Source organism: Heloderma suspectum, chromosome Z, assembly GCF_057233095.1.
Source record: "Heloderma suspectum isolate Gila_16-S chromosome Z, 16-S_ref, whole genome shotgun sequence".
Lineage (NCBI taxonomy): Eukaryota > Metazoa > Chordata > Lepidosauria > Squamata > Helodermatidae > Heloderma > Heloderma suspectum.
In genome coordinates, this window is record NC_139476.1 from 5,936,521 (window position 1) to 5,955,745 (window position 19,225).

General features: G+C 48.7%; 1 protein-coding gene across 1 annotated transcript in view; it reads left to right on the plus strand.

Moving 5' to 3' along the window:
* Positions 1-10,481, plus strand: part of FBN3 (fibrillin 3) — a 144,644-nt gene extending 134,163 nt beyond the window's left edge. The window contains exons 58-64 of the mRNA XM_084825954.1: positions 286-408; positions 2,815-2,931; positions 4,474-4,602; positions 5,904-6,023; positions 7,374-7,605; positions 8,819-8,987; positions 10,104-10,481. Coding sequence (XP_084682080.1) covers positions 286-408; positions 2,815-2,931; positions 4,474-4,602; positions 5,904-6,023; positions 7,374-7,605; positions 8,819-8,987; positions 10,104-10,481 — 1,268 coding nt within the window. The remainder of the gene's footprint in view (positions 1-285; positions 409-2,814; positions 2,932-4,473; positions 4,603-5,903; positions 6,024-7,373; positions 7,606-8,818; positions 8,988-10,103) is intronic.
* Positions 10,482-19,225: the final 8,744 nt, after the last annotated feature.

Genomic DNA, 19,225 nt, shown 5'->3' on the forward strand with positions numbered 1-19,225 from the left:
TTTAAAAAATAGTTTTAAACTGGCTTCATCCTTGTGGATGGTCTGCAATGGGGCACAACCAGTTCTAATCACACCCCAAATGAAATGAAGTAATATGGAGGGAGCGCAACTATCGAATCAAATAGATTTCCCACATGGTTAAAACAGGGGCGGCGAAGCTGGACGCCCCTCCAGACATCGTCGGATTACCAACTCTGTCATGCTGTCTGGGAGCAGAGGGGTGATGGAAGTTTGAGCATGTCGCATCCTTTCTTGCCTGCCTCACCCCGTTTCTCTTGACCTTAGACCTGGACGAATGCAACCAATCTCCCAAACCTTGCAATTTCATTTGTAAGAACACCGAGGGCAGTTTCCAGTGTTCATGTCCCCGTGGCTACATCCTGCAAGAGGATGGCAAGACCTGCAAAGGTAATTAAAATAATAATAATAATAATAATAATAATAATAATAATAATTTTTAAAAACCAACAATAGCAACAATGTAACTAACAGTTGGGGAATCTATCTTCGTGAATTCTAGTACAAATGGATGAGGGGCATGGGGGTGGATCCAGATTAAAGTTGTACAGATTTAGTTGAAGTCATTCCCTCTGTGTTTCACGGACTGTCGGGCATATTTTGTTCCATCGTCCGCTCATTCACAGACTTGGATTTTTTAAATTAGAGTTTTGTTGTTGTTGTTGTTCAGTCGTTCAGTCGTGTCCAACTCTTCGTGACTCCATGGACCATAGCACGCCAGGCCTTCCTGTCCTGCGCTCTCTCCCGGAGCGTGCTCAAGTCCATATTCATTGCATCGGTGATGCTATCTAGCCATCCCATCCTCTGCCGTCCCCTTCTCCTTTTGCCTTCAGTCTTTCCCAGCATCAGGGTCTTTTCCAGGGAGTTTTCTCTTCGCATTAGATGGCCAAAATATTTCAGCTTCAGTATGTGTCCTTCCAATGAGCACTCAGGGTTGATTTCCTTGAGGATGGGCTGATTTGACCTCCTTGCAGTCCAGGGGACTCGTAAGAGTCTTCTCCAGCACCACAGTTCGAAAGCATCGATTCTTCGGCGCTCAGCCTTCCTTATCGTCCAGCTCTCACAGCCATGCATTATTAGCGTTGATTTGCATTAGTGCATTAGTACCTGTGCGCACGTGCACATCTGTGCATGCACATTAACACTCATGCGAATTAACACAAATTCCCCCCCAAGTGGGAAAATGTTCCACAAACCTAGGGAACCTATACTTCTCAGAAAAAGCCACTCCACTGCAGAACCCACAGTATGGATTAATAGAAATCTGAACTCATTTGAATCCTATGTGGATTTCTCCAATATCCCTAATCCAGATTTATGCTGGACTTCCCCGCCACCCCATCCCTTCTTCTTCTGACAGCAGCCCCTTGAAAAAGCAGGAGAGAGTCATCCCATTCAGTTCACCCCTGTTGAATGGGGTAAACTGTGGTGTGTGGGGAGGGGAGATCCCAAAATGTGGTGATGAGACCTCCCACAAGCAAAGCCTTTCCTGCTGACAGAAGACAGAACCTGGGACCAATCCCTGGGCCACAGCATTGTTGTGTTTTTTTAATTGCATTTTTGATGTATTTGTTTTTATGTTACCTTTTAATTCAGATTTTTATTTATTATCTGTATTTTATCATGAGTGCCATTCTTTGGATGGAAAGGCGGGATATAAATTCATTAAATAAGTCAAATTATATAGATATATAAATAATGGGCAGATTGGAACTCAGTGCCCCCCCCCCCACGTTTGCATTTCTCCAGATATTCTGGCACAGCTGGCGGCTCGAAAAATGCACCGAAATCTATTTTAAAGTGTGCACTTGAAGAGAAAATTACATTTGAAAATAATGTATTTAGATAGGCGTGTGAGAGCAGCTCTTAAAATTCCAGCTAGAATTTTAAAAGGAGCAATTCAAAGCCTAGTATGGAAATGGGACAAAAAATACTTATGGGTGGGCAGAACAGAAAGGGACAGGGGCTGAAAATAGATTTGTCCAGGAGGGCAGAGGGAAAAGTCAGGCCTTTGAGCATGTCTGAACTGCCTTCCACTCGCCAAACCCCACACATCTGGTATTTAGGGAATGCTGATAGTTCAGGGACTCAGTGTCATAAGGTTGGACTGTAGCTCATTGGTAGACCACCTCCTTTGCATGCAGAAGCTCTGGGTTCCAGATCCAGGATCAGCATCTGCAGAAAGGACTGAGGAAAGACCTCCTGGAGAGCTGCTCCCAGTCAGTGTAGACAGGGCTGGACTAGATAGACCCATGGTCTGACTCCGTATAAGGCAGCGTCCTATGTTCTTGTTTAAGTCAACCCTCTTTTTGGAACCCTGAGGACTAGAATCTTATGTTACTTAAGAAAGGGGTGCAGAACCTCTTTCAGGACGAGGGCCAAATTCCATTTTGGAGAAGCGCTTGGGGGCTGCATTCCAGTGGTGGGCAGGGCCAAAGGCAAAAGGAATGAGTCTAGAAATACCAAAGATACCAGCATGCTTTAGCTTCAAGCTCTTCCAGCTAGTAACTAAGCCTTAGGAGGGGCATTCCAACCGTTTTGGATAGGGGGAAAACCGCACAAAGTCTGAGAAACCACCAAACCATCTGTGGTTTGGAGAAAAGGAGTGGGGCCAGGGGAAAGGGGCGTGGACATCTGCGGAAACCCAGAGGACTGGATCAGGATGCCAGAGGGCCAAATTTGGCCCCCAAGACAGGCCAGATTTGGCCCCCGGGCCTGGGGTTTCCCACCACTGCTGTAGTGCCACAGAGACACCACGAGAGAGGATAACGCCATCTGGTTTTCCTGGTGCTCCAGACCTGGACGAGTGCTCCACCAAACAGCACAACTGCCAGTTCCTGTGTGTGAATGTCATTGGTGGTTTCAACTGCAAGTGTCCCCCTGGATTTACCCAACACCATTCTTCCTGTATCGGTGAGTAGCCCTTCCTCCTGCCCAAAGGTGGGGTGAAGGGTTATAGTTTCCTCTGGCACTGACTCCCCAAAAAAGAACACGCCCAATAGGGGTGTCTGGGTTTGTACACATTTTTATTGCTGGAATTGTAAGCGCGCTATTTGTTTGTTTGTTTGGGATATTTTTTGCCACTTCTCAGCCGAAAAGCCCCCCGGAAGCAGCTTACAAATAATCAGTAAAAGAAGATTCTCCCTGCCCGCAGGCTTACAATCTAAAAAAGATACAACACACAAGGAAAACCGGATGGGTGGAGAAGAGGGAAAACAAGTACTCTTTCAGCAGGGGGCTAGTGGAATAGGGCTGCTTCCCCTCTCATCTCCCTCAGCTCAGCCTGTTGGAACGGCTACTGGGGGTGAAATCCACCACCAACACCCTCCCCCCCCCAAATGCCAATTCAAAATCTCCCCCTCTCCTGTCAGTTATTTATTTCCTCGATGGGTTTCTAGACACCCATTCACAAGAGTAACTATTAGGCATACTGTTCCCAATTGGGATTTGAGGGAGCAGCTTGAGGTGGCTGACTTTGAGTGAGAGAAGGCAAATCCTTTCTTGCCCCAAATGGCTTCCTCTTGAGATCACTTTTCAGTGTAAAAAACAAAATCCCACAAAGCCCCCAGGGCTTCATTCCACACCCTGCGTGCAAGCTTGGGCCCATGAGGCTGATATTTCCCAAGGCCCCAAATGTATTTCCCAGGGTCCAAAATGTATTTCCCAGGGCCCAAAATGTTTTTCCTGGGGCTCTGAATGTATTTCCCAGGGCCTTGAATGTATTTCCCACTGCCCTGAATGTATTTCCCAGAGCCCCTTTTCCCATTGGTTTGGAATGATCTGAAGCAGGGTGCAAATAAACTGGATTTATTTTCTTTGAAGCAGTTTGGAGAAGAAATCAATGGGCTGTCTTTGCCTCCAGCGAAGTTTAACTAAATCCTAGGAATTATTTCTACATTTGCATATACAGATACAAATCAACATATGCAAATTTTAGGCAGATTTGTATCCTATGGGCCCAGTCCTCAGATCTTTTAAGGGCACTCCACACCACTCCCCTGGTGTTTGATCCTCAGCTTCCCACCTAACTTCCTCCTGCCATTCACCCCACTGCAACCTGGTGCCCTCCAGAGGTTTTGAACCACAATTCCTATCATCCCCTGCTAGCATGGGTGGTGAGAATTGTGGGCCAAAACATCTGGAGAGTCCTAGCTTTTTACTGGGTTCCCTACCCACATGCAGACTGTGTGGGTGATTTGGGATACCAGGAAGCGTCCCCAGCAAGCCAGCCAAGCTGCACACTAGAGAGAGATTGCCAGATCCCTCCCACCACCATCTTGCCAGCTGATTTGGGCCTGAGGGAAATGGCTTCTAGTCACACCAAATGCAATAGTGGTTGCATGCAAAGAGCCACATCGAAGCAGAGATGTCAGGGTGTGCAGCAGAGAAGGGAGTGGTACTTGTGTGTTTGTCCTGAGCTCACACCCAACTTCTCTGTCTTTTGGCCTCGTGCAGATAACAATGAGTGCACGTCCCAGCCCACCTTGTGCGGGGTCAAAGGACAATGTCTGAACACCCCCGGAAGCTACAACTGTGAATGCCAAAACGGGTTTGCCCTCGACACCTCTGGAAGCAGTTGCGAAGGTACACATGGGGCACAAAAATGTGTGCGTGTGGGGTGGAGCACAGGGGCATTAAGGTCTAAAACAGGTCAGGTGAGGTAGGTCAGGCTGAGAGTCTGTGATGGGCCAAAGTCACCTGCTGAGCTTCATGGCTGTATGGGGACTAGAACCCAGATCCCCTGAGTCCCAGTGGGGCACTCTAACCACTAGACCACACTGGCTCTCAGACTCAAGATTTTGGACTACAACCCCCATCATCCCTGACCATCGGCTCTGCTAACTGGGGCTGTTGAGAGTTGTGGTCAAAAACATCTGGTTGCTTACCCCAGGACAATTCCCATGCAAATGCTAGGCATGATCCATGCTAGGGGCTGTATCTCAGAAATAAAACAGCCAGTCTTGAAATGCCCTTTTACCAAAGTCTGTGGCAAGGGCCATGCCTGGAATATTGTGGACAGTTCTGGTCACCTCTGAAAGGATGTTGTAGAATTGGAAAAGGTGCGGAAAAGGGCAAGCAGGAATGATCAGGGCCTTGGAGGTTTCAGCGTTGGGGCTCTCTAGAAAAGACGAGTCACAGGGGAACGCGTGAAAGAGATTTACAGAATAATGCATGCTTTGGAGAAAGTGGATAGGGAGATGGTTTTCTCCCTCCTTCTTGATACCAGGATCCAAGATGGTCATCTCATGAAGCTGGTTGGTGGGAGGAGATTCAGGACAGATAAACGAGGTCCTTTTTCACACAGCATGTGGAAAACACTGGAATTTGCTTCTGCCAGATCTGGTGATGGTCACAAACTCGGACAGCTTTAAAAGGGGATCAGATAAATCCATGGAGGATGGGGCTATTAATCAGGAGTGGTTGGACTCCAGTTCCCATCAGCCCAGCCAGCAAGGCTAGTGGTCAGGAGTGATGAGACCTGGAGTCCGACAACAGCTGGAAGCTTATGGTTTCTTCACCCTTGATAAATGGCAAATTGCCATGAGAGGTAGAACCTCCAGCATCAGGAGCACTATTCCTCTGAAGATGGGTTCCTGGGCAACACCAGCAGGAGAGGTTTTTTCCCATTGTGTCCTGCTCGTGGGCTTCTCAGAGGTGTCTGTTTGGCCGCAAATCTGTCATGTTCCCTTTGAAAACTATCCGCACGCGTGACCCTCACTGCATCCTGTAGTGGTGAGTTCCAGCAGTCGCTCTGCACTGCATGAACAAGTTCTTACTTTTGCACCCCGAGTCTCCTGCCGATGGCTGAGTGAGCCAAAGTTTTGCTTTTGGATTTGGACATGACCCCTAAAGCATGGCCCTTCCTCCCACCTTTTGGTCCGTAGACGTGGATGAGTGTGATGGGAACCACCGGTGCCAGCACGGATGTCAGAATGTGCTGGGCGGCTACCGCTGCGGCTGCCCGCAAGGCTACATCCAGCACTACCAGTGGAACCAGTGTGTGGGTAAGTGGATCACTGGGGACATTTCGAGGCTAACTATCCTGGGGCAGTATCCAATGGTGTTATTCTACAAACTCAAAGAGCGTCAGTGGAGCTGAGCCAAATCTTTCTATTGCGCAACCACTTATGCATTATGCTTGTGCAACCCAATGTGCAAGCATAATGAGCTAGGGATGTTAGAGAAATCTTTAATGGAACCAAATGAGTTTGGATTTTTAGGAATCCAGCCCATGGATTCCGCAGCAGAACAGCTTTTCCCCATCAGGTGGATGCCACAGACTTGCAGACCAACCTTCTAACCTTTGGGAATTTGGCACAAATTTCACCATAGAAAAATAGGCAAACATTTAAGAAATGGACAAAAAATGTGCACATTTCCCCCCATAGACTAAAGCATGAAAATGCAGATTGGGGGGGATTTGCACATTTGGACGGTATGTGTGCATTTTTGCATGTGCAAATGTGTGCACATTTGGAAACTAAAAAAATCCGATTCCCTCGATGGGTGGACAACCGAACAAAAGGCTCCTGGCACTCCATGAAACACAGACGGAACAGATTTTGCACATTCCGTATATCCCTATAATGAGCAGCCAGTTGCACGGCATGTTGCTCAAGCGTGATGTACAGCCTCTTGCACAACTGTGCTTGTGCAAATAGCACTTTAGTTGGGTTCTCCACTTGTGCATTGTTTGAAACCTAGTTTCCACTTGCACAATGTTCTTTGCTCTAATGGAATGAGACAGTTGGATAATGCCCATGAAGGCCCCATAGCTAAGTGGGTACAGTGCTTTACAAAGAACAGGAAGGCAAGGTCTCTGCCCCCAAAAGGGATTACAATTTAAAATATTTAAACACATACAATTACTTAAATATATCTTGTACATTGCTTAGATCAGAGACTGGCAACCTGGTGCCCTCCAGGCACTACAACTCCCATAGTCTGTGACCATTTGCCATGCTGACGGGGCTGATGGGAACTGTAGTGCAAAACATCTGGAGGGCACCAGGTTCCAAAACCCTGGCTTAGAGAACTGTATTTTTTTTTATAAAGCAGCTATTAAAGATAACAAACCACACTGGACACTTGAGATGTATGATGGGGAGAAGGCGGTTGTCTCTTCCCTCTGCTTGTGAACATCTTGCTGTCCACTGTCAGAAACAGGGTGCAGGACCCTTCTTCACATTCTCAGTTGAGTCACCTTGCAGAATTCGACTCTTCCTGTGGTGGAATCAGGGTGATTTTGGATTCACCTGAAGACAACAGATCTGTGTGTGTGCAGACGTATGGACGTTCCTGTGCATGAACCCTGACTAAACCCACCCACACTCAAACTTCCCTTTCGGCCACAGATGAGAACGAATGCTCCAGCCCCTCGGCCTGCGGTTCTGCCTCTTGCTACAACACCTTGGGAAGCTTCAAATGCATCTGTCCCTCTGGCTTCGACTTCGACCAGGCCTTCAGGGGCTGCCAAGACGTGAACGAGTGTGCGGCGGGAGGCAGCTCCTGCAGCTACGGCTGCTCCAACACAGAGGGTGGCTACTTGTGCGGCTGTCCGACCGGGTACTTCCGGGCAGGCCAAGGGTAAGCGCACCGAATCTCCCATAACCTTTCTCTCATTGAGGGTGCGCATGGACGGACCCACAAACTGGACTCTGTGCCTTGCTTTTCCTGCTACGTCGTGAGCTTGCATTCCCTCACCTTCATTCCTCCGAATCCAATCTCAGTTCCCCTTCAGCTTCAAGCCAGATGCCTGCCCTCGCTTTTTCCCCTGGGGCATCACCCCTGACGAATTCCAGGCAGATTGGACAAAGATACGCAAATCTAAAACGGCTGATGAAATGTTTCCCATTACTTTCCACAGAGAACTATCCTGTAGGACAGGGCGTGGGCAGATGTCAGGTTGGCGGGATCTATTTCATTTGTTTTTTTACTAGAGTCCCTGAAATCTGCTAATCAGAGCCTGCACAAAGAATTAAAGAATTCAGATCCCAGGAATGTGTTTCAAGAACCAAAACTGAACGGAGTTCACAGTCCATCTGCACAAAAACCCACTCCTGGTTACCCCGCGAGCTTTCTTCCTCTCAGCAGGATAATTGAGGGCAGCGTTGTAGGGAGTCATTGTTAAGACATGGGGAGTCAGAAATCCTTGCCGAGCTACTGCAAATCATGCATAGATGTACCGGTAGATCCAGATCTACCTTCTCCCCACACTGGACCTAAATTACCGGCCCTTGTTTTTCCAAAGTGGAACCAACTTTGGAAAACCACTTGGAGAGCTGTAGTTCCATAAAATCATAAAATTGGAAGGGACTACAGAGACCTTCTAGTCCAGGGGTGGGGAACCTCAGGCCTGGGGGCCAAAACCAGCCCCCCATAGGGTCCCAATCCTGCTTTCCAGAGTTCACTCCTTTCCCCCAACTGCCAATTATTTGGTGGTTTCCTATCTTTTGCTCATTTTCCCCCCATTCTAAAAGGTTGCAATGCCTCTCTTTAAGCTACAGTATGCTGGTACTTTTTATATTTTGACCCTGCCCCTTTTGCCTTTGGCCCCACACACCACCAGAATGGAGCCCCTGAGAGCTTCTCTGAAACGGAATTCAGCCTGTGGGCTGAAAGAGGTTCGACATCCCTGCTGTAGTCCAACACCCTGCTCAGTGCAGGCTCTGCAATGCAGGATTCAGCTACACCATCCCAGATCTACCTTCCACCCATCCCTGCTGTAGGACTACCTTGCCATTATAAAAAGGACCACAATCTCCCAGTTCCATCGCCTAACTTTCTCTTTCATCCGCAGCCACTGTGTCTCTGGGTTAGGATTCGGCAAGGAGACCTACCTCCCTGCACCCCTGGAGGAGGAGGAAGAGAACCTGCTTTCACCTGAAGCCTGTTACGAGTGCAAGATCAATGGTTACCCCAAGAGAGGGCGACATCGACGTAGCATCAATGGGACCGATGGGCACCAGGTGTGGAGGGGGGAGCCTTTGTCCTGAGCAGGAACGCTTTTGGGATTCTCCCCAGATTTTGGAGGTCCACATTTACCTGCTCTTGTTCCCAAAGCGGAACTGACACGTGAGGGTTTCCCCACTTTGTCTGCAAAAGGGTATCAATTTTTAGATATTGTGCATGCACAGGTTGCTCCCAGCCTTTTGGGTCCTCTGTGCCCATTGGTGCCTTTGCCCCTTCCTCCACCTGAGCGGTGCGCACGTCTGCATGTCGATAAAACACCGCTGGGGAAAAAAGCAATCCTGAAGCGGAGGGGAGTGCACAGTCATGTCGAAATCCTTTTTGGTGTGGCGTTTTGTTGCCTGTGCACACCTGTAAGGCGCCGCACCAACAAACCTTGATAGATCCAAATATATGATCACATTGCCTTTTTATGCAGAAAGAGAGATGCAAATGAAACAAAGGGACTGAAAGGTCCAGAAAACTGTCTGGAATTTATTTAAGAAATTATCCATGTTTAATCAGAGTACAGGGGAGAGTGAACCCAAAGAAATCCAGTGGAATGTGCTGTGGGGAAACCACATCCCATATAAGGCCTGGATAGAACCTGGATTAGAAGACTAGGATGGGTGTAATCATGGCCACCAATTTGATATTGGGAGAACTGGGTAAGGAGACATTTTTCTCCCTCTCTCGTAATACTAGAACCCAATGGTGTCATCTCATGAAGGTGAATGGTGGGAGTTTCAGGAGAGACAAAAGGGAATAGTTCTTCACATGGTGTAGAGTTGAACTTCATCGGATGGCTGCCCCTGGATTCTAATATTACAAGACGGGGAGAAAAACATCTCCCTCCCCACAGATGTAGTGATGGCCATCAACTTGGCCTTAAAAGGGGGTTAAACAAATTTAAGGAGGAGAAGGCTATCAATGGCAACAAGCTACGATGGTTATATATTACCTCCAGCATCAGAGGCAATATCCTGGGGAATATGAGCGTGAGGCTGCTGTCACACTTATGTCTTGCTTGTGGAACGTGAGGTCTAAATATTAATACAAGATAACCTCGATTAGTCCCCCATTTTCCCTCGTCCGGCCCTGACCTCTCTTCTCTTTTCTTTCCTCCCCGCTGCCAGCAGGAGCCAGGTTTCAGCCTGGCCAGCATAGATGTTGACACCCTCTTGGCGGTCGCCCTGAATCTTTCTGACCTGGGCCCCAAGGAACACATCCTGGAGCTCCTGCCTGCCGTGGAACCCCTGGAGAACCACATCCGCTACATTATCGCCCAGGGAAATGAGGAGGGCTTCTTCCACATCCGCCAAAAGGAGGGGTTGAGCTACCTGCACTTGGCCCAGAGGCAGGCCGCCCCCGGCACCTACCTCTTGGAGATCGTCAGCATGCCTCTCTACCGCAAGCGGGAACTACAGAAACTTGAGGCCCTGAAAGATCTCAACTACCTCGCTGGAGAGCTGGGCCAGGCACTCAAGATGAGGTTGCAGCTCCACCTCTTCTAACCCCGCTCCCAGGGACACCAAGGAAAACGAGGGCCCGGGCTGCACACCGCCCCCACATCACCCCACCCCCTGAAAAACAGCACCTCTTCCCTCCAGCATAGCCTGCCCACCACCTCAGGGGTCTGACATGAGGGAAGAACTTCAGAACTGGACCGGAACCCATTCCAATCTCTGAAACCCATTTTTCCTCATTTTTTTTTTCTCGGTGAGGGACTCCGGAGAACAGCAGAGAAAGAAACCCGGAAGGCAAAAGCCATCAACACAACGTCTGTCTCTTTTGTTGGAGATTCTTACCCTGTGCATTGCTTCTGTGCTCCAAAAACTCCTTGCTTCATCCTGGTTTGAAATCCTAACCACGCTTCTCTTCATCCCTCATCTGAAGGGAAGGGCTGCTTCAGTTCCCTGCTGCACATCTCAGTCTGTTTTACACTGCACTTCTGGGCTGGTGGGCGGGCAAACAGCCCAAACGGGCCAGCCTTGGCATGTCCAATCTCCTTCAAAGGGCAGTAGAATAAATTGAAGAGCGCCAGTGCATTGAAGTTCAGCTTCCAGGGGCCAAACCGAGGTTCAAAGCTTCTGTGTGAGAATTCCTTGTATCTTCTCTTGGAGTCACAAGACTGGGTGGGTACAAGTTGAGGACGATCGAATATCACGCCAGCCCAGGCATCCCCTTCTCCCTTGCTGTACGTTACCCATTCTAGACCGAAGTGAAGCCAAGCAACTCCTATAACCTTCCTCCAGAGCCATTGGATACCTCATTAGGGTAGTCCTTGCAGAATTATTTGGAGTGCACTAGAGTTAATTGAATGGCAGTGATGTGCATTGATATACCTGCTTAGAGGTGGGGAAGGGAGCCTTAAAAGGGTGGAAAAATAATAAGTTAGGGGAGAGCAGATGGAAACTGTCCAAACGTGGTAGAAAAACACTTGAAAACAGTGAGAGCTGTGTCAACACCCCCTAAAGGCAGAGCTTCATGTATCTCTATTCCCTCTGCTTTTATTTAGTGCTAAGGCCACTAGGCGCTGAATGGGATGTGGAAGTCATCCAGGCTGCACCCCACATCTGATGGACTAGATGAGGCTAGAGCGAAGATGTCAGTGAGCATCAAAACCTGAGCAGTGGATGGAAAGGAGCCTCTTGGGTCTGTGAGGAAATGAGGTTGCAGACAATGCTTTGAAAGGGAGGTGGGTGGGAGCCCTGGGATGAGTGGGGGCAGTGAACCCCATTTATCCCCTTCTTAGGAAAACCCCTGGGCATCCAAAACCATCTACAAATAATCTTAGCATTCATATAGTGCTTTTTAGGGGTCCGAAGAAACATTATCAGAAACATTGTCTCCGTAAACCTCACAGCAGCCCTTCAAAGTAGGTCATTATTATCATCCCCTATATTTCACTTGGAGGGCTGAGCCTCAGAGAGAAAGAGAGAGAAGAGAGAAAGGTTAACTACCTAGTGAGTGTAATGGCTGAGGTGAGATCTGACTTGGGCAACTCGCAACTCACGCCCTTTAAATTGTCTCCCCATGTAAGGCTTAGATTTTCTTTCGGGCCTCTCTGGTGCCACTTACGTTAGCGTTGGATAGTTGTTAAAGCAAGGAGGAGGAGAAAGGCCTGTCAGGCAAATGAGCCGTTGTGCCAAATTTGCGCCCACACTTGATTGAGGCAGTGGCTGCTTAAGGCCTCGCCTGTGCACACACCTCATGAAATTATGTGCCAGTGTAATGTAGAAAGGAGGCTCCCCAAAAGCCAGCGGCTCTTGGTTTCTGGTACTTCTGAGTATGTCATCCTGCCAGCTTTGGCCACCATCCATCGCTGGGAAATGTGACTCCAAGAGGTGGCAGGTCCCCGGTTCACTACCCCCAAACACTGACAGAAGGAGAACCAATGTTTGCTCATGGTCTTCAGGGAAATGGGTAAACAAACTCAGGCAGAAAAGAGAGATGCCAACGGGTGTCATCTTCTCATGCAGCTATCTTTTCAAAAATTATATGGGTGGGCTCTTCCTTCAGCAGGTATCTGCCCCGGACTCCTCAGCAAAACGATGGGTGCTACTTAGGGCAAAATTAAATGGGTGCAAAAGAGGAGGGTGGGGAAATAGCTCATCCCCTTAGCTTGCAAATGTTCAGATGTAGATTTCTCCTACTGTGAATTCAGCTCTTCTTGACATTCCCCACTTGGATTGCTGTTGGATGGAGAGGCATTTTAGGGAGAGAGGGAAAAATCAGGGTTGATTTTTGTTTGTTTTAATTGCCATGGTAATACTGAAGCTCTTGTTTAGCCCACAAAACTTGAAATTTAGGACATGAGTGTCTCCCCAGCCAGAATCAGATCCCAAACACGCAACAGTATCAGCTTTCAAACCTCGAGAACTTGCTTGGTTTTAAGATCTGCACATGATCTTTGCCTCTATTCTAGCACACCAACTCCCCACCATCTTTCACAGTCAAGCAAACTACCTGACAGAGCTTTTTAAGGCTGTGATCCTAAATGCATCGGCCAGGAAGCCTCACTGGACACAGTTCTGAGTAAATGTGCATTCAGATTACCTTGTTGTGATGGGGGCAGTTCAGAGACCAAGGCTTAGCCTGCTGTATACTGCTTTTGAATGTCCAAAGCACCTTCAGTTACTTTGGGCCGGCTTCATTGTCCCAATCCTGGCTTGCCAAACTACACTATACCAAGCCAAGAATGAGCGTCAGCCCTCCCTATTCCTGTCTTGTCCATCCTTTCCAAGGCACACCAGTTTCCATGTCAGGACCCCAGTTTGTTCAAGTCAGAGTTTCCACAGAACTCTGGTTCAATGTCACCTGACTAAGCAGAATCTAAAACCACAATCTGATCCTAGTTCAGAACCGGCATGCGGCCCCCAAGAACTCCTCCAAAATTGCATTTGGCCCTTGGGCTGAAAGAGCCTTCCCACTCCTGTCATAACTTTTGCCACGACCCTATAAGGTAGGCAAGCATTCTTACTTCCGTGTGTTAGGAAGGAGTGTTTGAGGTTGCAAGAAGCAGAGGCAAGATTCGCAGTGGCTTCCTTGGATTGCAATGAAGGGGGTTAGTTTAGATGATCTCCAGGGCGCCTCCCAGCTCTTTGATCCAAAGTGCAGGCATCTCTTAACCATGTTGTCTTAGCCATTGCGGTATGCCCACTGCGTTTTGGATATACACTGAGTGTACTTTGAAAACGTTTCCATCGCACTTAAAAAAGCTTACCTCTGACATTTCCCTGTGGGACTCTGTGCTCCTAAGAACCCCACAGGCCATTTTGTGCAGGCTGGTGATGCTCGGATGCTGGGGAAGGGAATAAGCCCTCCCCCAGCACCATCCAGAACTAGGGTGGGGGTTGTCACTGGCCCATTCTGGATCTATCCTATTCCCTCCTCCCCTAGGGAAAAAAATCTGGGTGTTGGGATTTAGGGTTCCTCTAAAACTTGAAACGTCTGGACCGACCCCGGCAGGAAAGGGGAGGTGCTAACAAGGAGCCACAGACCTCATGACACAGTTGCTACCCTGGATTTATTCTGCCATTCTGACTGTTGCTGTTGTTTCAGGTTTTGCCAAACGGTGCTTCCCCTCCCCTCTTATTAATAATATTAATTATGATAATAATCCATTAGCCAAGGGGTGAGTGTGCGAGCATGTGTGCGTGCGTGTTTTTCCACGAGGGGGGAGCTGGGGGGTGTGGTCCTCAGCTCCCCCACGCCCAGCCCACGGCTTTCCTTTTCGTGGGCCAGCAGCCTGTTCGCGGGAGGGTCAGCCACACACGGCACTGAGACCAAGAACTGGCCGTCTGGGCAGCTTCTACTTCTGTTGTTCATACCACGAGCGATGGCAGCAATAAAGTTATTTTGGGTTAAGTCTGTTGTGCCTGTCTTTTTTCCCCAAAACACTGCCCCCAGAGTGGACCCAGGATCCCGGGGGTGGGGATGGGGTGGAGAATACTATTTGATCTGTGCTCCCATCTGGTTCTGAAGAACACTGGTTCTGAAGAACACTATTTGATCTGTAACTCCCATCTGGTTCTGAAGAACACTGCTGCACCCCACTTTAGTTAGTGTTGGGGGGCGGGTGCCGTTTGGATTTTCCAGCTCGGAGCACAATAACGTTTGGAGCCTGAAGACCAAGGTTATCCATCACCACTGGCTATGCAGGCTGAGGATGGTGGCAGTTGTGGGCCAAAACATCTGGAGGGCCAAAGGGGGACGATCTAAGAGGTTATCCCTCCCTGCTACACTATGTATTTCAACCCCAGTGTAATTATTAAAAGCACCAGAAGAGTTGTGCAGGATCAGACCAAAGCATCCTGTTTCCAACAGTGGTCATCCTCTGCCCCCTCCCACCCTTCCCAGCAACTGCACAGAGCCCCTTCTCACGTAACGTGGCCCTGTACTGCTGACAGAGATGTTATGGTGTTTGTGAACATCCCGTGGCATCGCCAGAGCTCAGCCCATGGCTTGGAGAAGGAGTTCCCTTTAAGAAGAGCCGTGCCAGATGAGGCCAAAAGGGGCTACCTAGTCCAGTACCCTGTTTTTTGTCAGTGGCCCTTGGTTAGAAGGGAATAGTTTGCTCTTGGTGTTTGCTACCTAGCAAAACAGGTATCCATGGGCAAGAGTGTTCAACCTCTGTTAGCCCGAGGGCTGAATTCAGTTTCATAGAAGCTCTCAGGAAGCGCATTTCAGCAGTGGGTGGGGAAAAATACCAAAAATGCCAGCCTACTGTAGCTGAAAGCTCTTCCTGTCAATAACTCAGCCTTAGGAGAGATGTCTTAACCTTTTAGAATGGGGAAAAAAAACTGCATCAAGTCAGGAAACCCCCAAACAACCAGTGGCTGGGGGAAGGGGGTGGCGCTATCTGGGGAAACCCAGGGGCCGGGTTGGGACCAGAGGTTCAACCCCTGCTGTACTGCCACTAGACCCAGAGGTTCCAATGAGCTGCCAAGGCTCTGAAATATTGTCTAGCACGCTTTGAAAGACTTCCACATCAGTGGCTATTACCACACCTTGTGTCAGGGAGTTCCCTAAGCATGCTTTCAGTAATTTCTAGGGTCCTTCCTCTATCTATGGCTCACCAGTTTGACCGTGCAGCCCAGAGTTCCCAATTTAGGGGGGGGAGAGTGAGAAATATCCAGTTCAATGCACGATTTGATAAAACTCCACCATATCTACCTTGGCAGTCTGTCCCCCCCCCCTTTATTTATTTTCATTCGAAATTAGAAAAGCCCCAGAGGGAATGCCATTTTCTGCCTTTCCCCCCCAGAGCTGCCATTTTCTTTTTCAAATGGAGCCACAGGACTGGCCGGGAGATAAACCAGCAACATGGGAAAGTGGCCAAATGGGAATGTGACAATATTCGAAACAGCACGAAATTAGTAGTGTTGCTATTGAGTTTGTTAGCCGTTCAAGGAACGCTCCAATGCGTGCTTTCCCAGGAGTAAGGGGTGCTTCCAGATGAGGCTTTTATTGTACAATGGACCTGCCTCATTCATTTAACTTTAGTATGTACGGGGGGGGGGGGGATCTGAAAATCATCATCTTCCATTTTTAACCCTCTTGGGTCTTTCCACTGTTTCTTTTGCCTTTTTCCTTACCACAAAAAAAAGAAAAAAGAAAAAAAAACCATTAAAGAGGGAAAGAGCTGCACCCTGGAGCTGCTCCTCCCCTTCACCGTTGCAACCTGCTTGTTCACCTGCCTCTCGCTCAGGTCAAGCAGGTGGATAAGGAAGAGGATAAGGAGCAAAACAGCTGGGGACAATCGTGGCTGCAAAAAAGGCCAATGCCATTTTGGCCTGCATTAATAGAAGCATCACTTCCAAATCCCGGGAAGTACGAGTTCCCCTCTACTCAGCGCTGGTTAGGCCTCATCTGGAGTACTGTGTCCAGTTCTGGGCACTGCACTTTAAGAAGGATGCAGACAAACTGGAGAGGGTTCAGAGGAGGGCAACAAAGATGATCAGGGGACTGGAAACAAAGCCCTACGAGGAGAGACTGAAAGAACTGGGCCTGTTTAGCCTTGAGAAGAGAAGACTGAGGGGAGACAAGATCGTGCTCTTCAAGTACTTGAAAGGCTGTCCTAGAGAGGAAGGCCAGGATCTCTCCTCGATCATCCCAGAGTGCAGGACACGGAATCATGGGCTCAAGTTGCAGGAAGCCAGATTCCGGCTGAACATCAGGAGAAACTTCCTGTCAGAGCAATACGACAATGGAACCCATTACCCAGGGAGGCGGTGGGCTCTCCCACACTGGAGACGTTCAAGACGAGGCTGGACAGCAATCTGTCGGGTATGCTCTGACTTGGATTCCTGCGTTGAGCAGGGGGTTGGACTCGATGGTAGGCCCCTTCCAACCCTACTATTCTACGATTCTATGTGGAGAGAAGGGAGACTCACTGAGGGAGGGGGCCCATGGTGGGTATTCTGGCCATGGGTCCTCAAGAACCTGGAGCCAGCATCGATGTCCCAGGGACTTCAGTATGGCTTACTCCATGTAAGTGTGTGTAGGATTGCAGCTTCAGATGCTTTCCCATGTGGCACTTACAATCAATCCCATGAGTATCCTTCAAGGTTGCCCTGGGTACAGTTTCCTTCACTGGTTCCTCTCTTCGTCAGGGTGAAACTCACAAGGTCAAGGGAAAGCCTTGTCTGTTTCAGCAGAGAGCCTGAAAGGTGGAGTGGTGGACAGGTGAAGGGAAAACTGCCTTTGGGTGAAATTGACAAAGTCCTACCCTCTCCTCAGCAGTTTCATGGGGAAAGGGAGAAGGAGAGGGCGGAGAAGGAAATGGGCATTGCTGGAACTGGTAAGACTATACCCAGACCTCACCAGTTTCACCAGAACATAGAGGATAAGTTTGGTGAAGGAAATCAGCTTTGGTGACAGACAAGGTCTTCCCACCACACAGGAAGGAAAGATTTAAAATGTGTAGAGGTGCAATCCTATGCATGTTTAGACAGAAAAAAGGCCTACAACTCCCTGCATGGCTGGCTGGGGCATGCTGGAGTTGTAAGGCCTTTTTTCTGTCTAAACATGCATAGGATTGCATCCTAAATTAGAGGGAGGGAGGGAGAAGAAACAGGAAGGAAGGAAGGAAGGAAGGAAGGAAGGAAGGAAGGAAGGAAGGAAGGAAGGAAGGAAAGGGAGGGGGAAGGGGGGAAGAAACAAAAAGGAAGGAAGGTTCACCAACATTTACAACTCCATGGCCAGAACAAGTGCTTCAGATAGAATGTTCACCAAAAAGGGAAGTCCAGATGTGGCTGTAAAACCACCTTCCTGCATGGCCCTCAGTGGGTTTGCAAGCCCAACACAAGCACATGTAAAATGGCTCAGCTGCTGCATGTACCACACCTGGGACAGAGGCTCAAAAGTGTTCAAAGCGGCATGTGTGAATAGGTGCCGTGTTTCCAACTGGCGCGGGGAGGGGGATAAAGAGGAGACGACAGTGCGCAGGTTTAGCAACAAAAGGCAGCTTTTATTTCGTGGTGAAAGAGGTGCTGGTATCCCTCTTACACACAAGACAGGAGATCCCCTCCCCTCTGCCTGCCCCACTCCTCACAGCATGAGGAGAGCTGCAGCCCACCCCCAAAGTTGGATCGTCCTGTGCCTGCTTATTCTTTTAGCCCATTGCCAAACCCCCCTCAAGGAGGGAGGATTGGGAAACACCATTCTACAAGCTGCCAGCCATGCACAGAAGCGACCCCTACATCTTTCTCCTCAACAGCAAATTTCCAGGATGCAAAAACCCCTGCCCAACTTCAGAAGAGGTCAAGCTCCCACGAGTGATTCTTCCCAAACTTCACTAAAACTCAGTAGGCTTCAGAGTGGACGCTGGAGGGGCGAACCCTGCTTGCCCTCCCTGAGACCAACAGGTCGAGACGGCCGCACCTTGTCGATCACCACTTGAAAGCACAAAGACATCGCAACATACCAGGGTCAACTCTGAAGCAAGTCGGTAAGAAGAAGAGGAGTGGGTTCTGCAGCTGCTGCCCCGTTATGGGACCAGAAGATAAGAGTTAGAGCTCATCTAACTGTGGCTGCAGGCGAGCCAAGAGTGGGGCTCCAAAAATTGATTTGAGAGCCAGTGTGGTGTACTGGCTAGAGTGTTGGACTGGGATGTGGGAGATCTGGGTTCGAGCCCCCACTAGGTCACGAAGCTCACTGGGTGACTTGGACTAGTCACCAACTGTCCGCCCAACCTACCTCACACGGTTTTTGTGAGGATAAAAAGGGAGAGGAGGATCATTTAAGCCACCTTGGGTTCCCTGTAAGGGGGAAAAATGGTGGAATAGAAATGTAATTAATATAATCATCATGGTAAAGGAGAAAAAATATACATATATGTTAAATGTACTACCCTCTGTCAATAATTTGGATTTAAACCCCATGTCTTTGCTTCTATTTACTTTTTCTCCCTTTCTGTTGGTTTGTTTTTGTTTTGGGAAACTCATAAAACATTTAAATAGAAATAATAATAATAATAATAATAATAATAATAATAATAATAATAATAATAATAATAATAATAGGAATCCCTTTTCAGTACTATTTGGCCAAGGGCATCTAGAAAACTGCCAGATACAGATGGTTCATCCTGCTCCATATTGCCTACCCCTGGAGTGGGCAACTGCTTTGCTTGGGGGGCCAGATCGGTCCCTCCAGGCCAAGCTGGTAGGCTGGATGATGTCAAAAGGGTGGAGCCCTGTCCCAAAGCCCCACCCACTCCAGTGACATCATCCAGCCCAACGCACTTTTTTAC